Source organism: Electrophorus electricus, chromosome 25 (assembly GCF_013358815.1).
Source record: "Electrophorus electricus isolate fEleEle1 chromosome 25, fEleEle1.pri, whole genome shotgun sequence".
NCBI classification, from domain to species: domain Eukaryota; kingdom Metazoa; phylum Chordata; class Actinopteri; order Gymnotiformes; family Gymnotidae; genus Electrophorus; species Electrophorus electricus.
This window is the reverse complement of record NC_049559.1, coordinates 715,001-720,682: the sequence shown is the minus strand read 5'-3', so window position 1 is coordinate 720,682 and position 5,682 is coordinate 715,001. Positions and strand designations below refer to the sequence as shown.

The following is a 5,682-nucleotide window of genomic DNA, read 5'->3' as shown; positions in this document are numbered from 1 at the left end:
ACAGGGAAAGAAAGAGAAAGGGAGAGAGAGAGAGAGAGAGAGAGAGAGAGAGAGAGAGAGAGAGAGAGAGATGCTAGAATGCGTTCTATTGTCACTCATTATGAATACACCAGGGTGCAAAAGCTCAGTTACGAGGTCATTTACATACACACCAAAACTCTGCACAAGCCTGCTGGAAACCACACTTCTAATCTATGCTTAAAGTTTATCTATTATAAATCACCATTTTATTTAGAAAATCTTTTATTTTGGCATAAAATCACATGCTAATTGTCTTCCGGAATTGGGATTGTACTGACTAAAAGCTGCCTCACTAGACAGTAAACACAACCTCACAACACTCAAAAACACTCTCATAGCACTCTCACAGCACTCTCAATAACACTCAATACACTCTCAAAAACATTCTCGCGGACATGTGGAACAACAGCAGGATGGAGTTTTCAGTGAAAACTCTTATTTATCCAAGTCATTTTCTGAGAGGGGACAAATTTGTACGTGGTCAAATTATTGAGTTCATTTGAAAACACTCCCCCTCAGAGGCAGCATGACAAAACAAAACCAAAAAAAACACCAACCAAAAAAGTGTTTTATTGAATTAATTAATATTTTTTTCGCTTTGTGCCCACCTTACATTTTGCACACATCAATTCAAATCAATTAAATTCAGCGAAATTCAATTCAGTTCAATGGTGTTTTATTGCCATAACAAATATTCACACTTGCACTGCCGTAATGAACATAAAAGTATAAGTAACATACATTAAAATTATTTAAAACATGTATCAGCACGGAACAAAGCCTTAGTTGCGTAAGAAAAAAAGCCACAAGGTTACCAAAAAGGAAGTCTGCACAAATGACCAAACTTCCTCTGTGTATCAGCGGAAGCTTTTATGCAAAGCAACTCACAATTACGACTGAGTAACTTGGGTTAAGGGTCTTGCTGAGGGGGCCCCAACAATGGCAAGTACCGTAATCACTGAAACACCACTGCCCCTGAGCGACACGCCAGCCCGACAGAAAGAAAAGGGTTTCACACATAAATAACTGTGCAACTGTCAGATAAGTTATACATAAAAGACATGATCACGTCATATACAGAATCACTAATCCAATGGTTAATACACACACACACACACACACACACACACACACACACACACACACACACACAGCGTGCGCACACGCCTCCCACTGTTAAGAATGAGTCTGTTATTCATACAATTCTTTAAATGCAGATCGTGACTGTCTTACACGAAGTGGTCAGTCAGCATCTAAAGTCACATTACTGTAAAAGTTAAAAGCCATTTGTGTCTTCTGTAGATCAGTGATTGTGATGGGAACGTGATCCAAACATTCCATCACACAGGACGAGCTTTAACACGAAACCAGACGTGAACAGGACAAAATTTAACACAAAACCAACTTCCACAGGCCAACTCAATAACAGGTAAGCCTTTCTGGGCAAGCAGACATTTTAAAATAGTGATACAATCTCCACAACGACAAATGAGTGCCACCAGTGGAGATACAAATGGCACACTGAACGTTAGAGACCTGGAGCAGGAAGACTTTGGGACACGCTAATCTTCTGCACTGATGTTTCTCACTGGTGGGGTCCTCCATGGTAACCCTAACTAAGTCCTGGTCTATAAAAGGTTCCGAGACTGAAGGTGGAGAAGGAAGTGAGTTTAGACATCCACCCCAAAACCTCTACACAGGAACACAGAATACTGTCTTTGCTAAAACAGATGCTAGGATGTCTTTTGCAGTAGAAATGCAATTATGCATTTGTTTCCAAAGCTCTTCTCACTCCACCTGTTTACGTCGACTCTGCCACCAGACCACAGTGATCGTGCGGTGAAAAAGGCAATTAAATACATATCCATTCTGATGTATCCACATTCATACTTCTACTAGAATACAACACTGATTTCTGTTATTACAGCCTGGGATGTGATCCTGGCGTTTTAACTGGCACTGTGCTCCTCGTCTGTGGCGGCGTCCGTAATGGTCTTAAGTGGGTTGTTCTCAGGCCAGAAAGTCTCTTTGTTTTTAGAAGCAGATGTTTTCTTAACTTCTCTCACCAGTAACACGACGACTATAAACAGGATGACGATAATGGGCAAACCAATACCCAGCATGATCCCAGACGAGTGGGCCTCGCTGGCAGATGCTAACAAATCTGAAACGTGTAGTTAATTTTAAAAGTATTATTAATTTAGTAAGAGTTGTTAATATTAATAAGTATTGTTAATATGCAGTTAGATCTATAATGGATATGAGAGCGTGTAGAAGTTTAGATGAGTGCCTCATTACCGCTAGGCTGCACATGAACAGAAAGTTCGCCTGATGTGTCCTCTGCCACCTTCCTCCAGGTGTTTGTAGTGGTCTGTATCCACTCCTGCACCTCACACCGGTACTGGCCGCTGTCAGAGGGGTCACTGACGGGTACAGTGAGTGTGTAGATGCTGAGACTTGGCCGGTCGAACACCAGCTTTCTGTCCCGCATGCCACTGTGCAATGTCCCGTCCCGACTGGCAGTGAAGATTTGGAGAGGTTGCTCTCCTCCCCTACGCCTGGACCAGGTCACTTCAAACACGGACCTGTCACTGGAGCGAGAGCTGATCTCACACTCCACGGTGACGCCACCTTGGGGGTCAGTAATGTTGAGACTCTCACTCGCTTTCTTCACTTGGAGTTTGTTTTCTGTAAGAAAGCAACGATAAATTAGGCTTCTCTGTGGAAACCAGTGTTTGTGGACACACAGAAACTTAAAATATTCCCATATGGTTGCTAGAAAGTGGGTGTAAAGAAATTAAATGACAAAGGTGAGGCATGACGCATACGTTACCGGTACTGTTGACGGTGACCAGGATCGAACGCCACTGTGGTAAGCCACTTTTCTGCCACTGTCCATCAGCAAGCTGGTACTGCTCCACCTTGCACACATACCTTCCGCTGTCAGCTGGAACTGAGCTCAAAACGCTGAGATGAAAGCGTTCGCCAGTGGGCCTGGAGAACTGGAGACGGCTCTTAAGTTGCTGGTTCTCCGACTGGTACTCTAGATGCCCATGAAAGGTTTGTGTGAGCAAAAAACTTCTGCTCTTGGAATCCTGCCTCTCCACATACCAGGTGAGAGTGTACTGGACTGTAGGGTCCCATTTATCAACAATAATAGAGCAACTAAGATCAAAATGCTTTCCTTCTGTGATGTTTAAATGATCAAGCGACTCCTTCAAAATAAAAGTCCCTGTACTTGGCTTGTCCTCTGATTCTACACGAACAGAAAGTTCGCCTGATGTGTCCTCTGCCACCTTCCTCCAGGTGTTTGTAGTGGTCTGTATCCACTCCTGCACCTCACACCGGTACTGGCCGCTGTCAGAGGAGTCACTGACGGGTACAGTGAGTGTGTAGATGCTGAGACTTGGCCGGTCGAACACCAGCTTTCTGTCCCGCATGCCACTGTGCAATGTCCCGTCCCGACTGGCAGTGAAGATTTGGAGAGGTTGCTCTCCTCCCCTACGCCTGGACCAGGTCACTTCAAACATGGACCTGTCACTGGAGCGAGAGCTGATCTCACACTCCACGGTGACGCCACCTTGGGGGTCAGTAATGTTGAGACTCTCACTCGCTTTCTTCACTTGGAGTTTGTTTTCTGTAAGGAAGAACAAGAATCAGGTAGGAGTTCCTTATTTCCATTCTCTACACCGATTTGGGGCTCGTATGGCGCTGTGAATGAAACATTAGGAGAGGCTCCACCTGTCAAGGTCACGATGACGTTGGAAATACCCGACTTGTCACTGGCCTTCAGCACCCCTTTACCATCACCGCCACGCTCATACGCATGCGCCTGGCAGTAGTAGCGTCCGCTGTCAGAGGCGACAGACCGCAGGATGGACAGCTGGAAGCTCCGGACCTCAGGTCTGAAGAACTGCAGTCTGTTCCGGAGCTCCGAGTCGTGGAATATGAGACGTCCATCGTGGGTGTAGGTCAGAAGCTCAATGGTGGGGGATTTCTGATCGTGCCTTTCAAAGAACCAGCTGACAGAGTACTGAAATATGGAATCCAGTCCTGCTGTTTTCAGCAAACAGGCTAAAGTCAGCACCTCTTCCTCTGGGACTGACAGTGAGGTGTCCCGCTTATCCAGGCTGAAATCAGAGCCTGAGACATAAACGAAAACATGCAAACACACGCCACTCAAAAGGCTGAACAAACTGACAACACTATACTTATGTACAGAATAAAACAACACTTTTTTGCTTAAGCAAAGAATGTGACAATACTGTTTAAGAGATGGTAAAATGTAAACTTTTCAGTTAAGTGAAAAGGTTTTATTTCAGCAAAAACACTAATGGCAGTTTTAATGGAGAATTCAGTCGAATCTTGGCGTCTTACACTTTTATAATTGCACCACCTTTTTTATAAATTGATCTTTGAAGTTTCCACCATTACGTCCAACTCATACATTATTTATCATTATGCAAATTGATATTCAACACTCACAGCATTTGGAGTTTGGTACCATAACATTTTGAGAGAAGATTGATCTCTTTTTAAAATGATTTCACCAACAACTGCAAGCTGAGGTTATTTTTCTCTACCATCCTGTATCTGGTGGACGGGTGATGCGTCTTATACAGAGGTCTGCTGAAGCTTACCCAGAATCCTTTGCAGAAGCCGGCAGAGGTCTCTACAGCTCTGTACACGGGTCATTGCATGAGGATACAGAATCTCTATGGTGCTTTATGCTTTATATTATTAATATTTCTAATTCAATGTTCAAACCTCTTCGTCCTGTAAACACTTTTTTAACCTCACACACCACACAGGGCACACACACTGCGGGGGGGCCATGGGTTGAAGGGGCCCCCCAGGAAGAGGCCTTAAAAAAATCCCCAAAAATAAAGAATACGTAATTAATATCAGAAGAAAGTCAGTACAGTGCTATGGGCAACGCACCTTTTTCAGTGACAACAAGTTCCATGGTGACATTTTTTTCTTGAAGTTGATACCAGATATCATCAGGATCCTGGACCCATTCCTCTACCAGACAGCGGTATAAGCCCCGGTCAGTTGACCTGACCTGCTGAACGGTCAGCTGGAAGGAGTGCCTCCCAATCATCGTCAGGCCAACCCTCTGCTCCATGTCCTGGGTGGCAGGACCCAGAGACAACACACCTTCGTGATCCATTTTTAGCAAAGTGAGGTCACCATTCATCCAAGCCACTCCGAATCTGGAGGAGTTGAAGGTTGGAGAGGTGATCAGACAGTCAACCTTCACATTACTGCTGACAGAGGTTTCCAAGCGAGACTTGGGCTTGGTGAAGACAGACATCGTGCTCTCTGTAGTGCAAAAACAGGAAAAGGGACATGGCTGAAGTTAACAGGCAGGGGTGGCTCAGTGGTGAAGGTACTGGACTAGCAATCAGAAGGTTGCCGGTTCAAGCCCCGCCACTGCCAAGCTGCCACTGCTGGGCCCCTGAGCAAGACCCTTAACCCTCAATTACTCAAGTTGTACTCACTCATAATTGTAAGTCGCTTTGGATAAAAGCATCATCTAAATGCTGTAAATGTAAACAAGCTACAGAATGAACACAGGCCAGCCACAGGAAACCATACAATACACTTTCAGTTCATTCAAGCCTTACCAGGTCTGTGGACATTAATTCCCAGTTGATT

At 44.6% G+C, this 5,682-nt stretch overlaps 1 protein-coding gene across 2 annotated transcripts in view; it reads right to left on the bottom strand.

The window, feature by feature from the left end:
• Positions 1 to 675: 675 nt before the first annotated feature.
• LOC113588140 (immunoglobulin superfamily member 3) overlaps positions 676 to 5,682 on the bottom strand; it is a 14,401-nt gene continuing 9,394 nt past the window's right edge. For both annotated transcript variants that reach the window (XM_035522761.1, XM_035522762.1), the window contains exons 6-11: positions 5,652 to 5,682; positions 4,963 to 5,346; positions 3,763 to 4,164; positions 2,855 to 3,658; positions 2,320 to 2,709; positions 676 to 2,185 (exon numbers count right to left, since the gene is read on the bottom strand). The exon at positions 5,652 to 5,682 is cut by the window's right edge and continues 344 nt beyond it. In XM_035522761.1, the coding sequence (XP_035378654.1) occupies positions 1,971 to 2,185; positions 2,320 to 2,709; positions 2,855 to 3,658; positions 3,763 to 4,164; positions 4,963 to 5,346; positions 5,652 to 5,682 (2,226 nt within the window). In that variant the 3' untranslated portion in view covers positions 676 to 1,970. The remainder of the gene's footprint in view (positions 2,186 to 2,319; positions 2,710 to 2,854; positions 3,659 to 3,762; positions 4,165 to 4,962; positions 5,347 to 5,651) is intronic.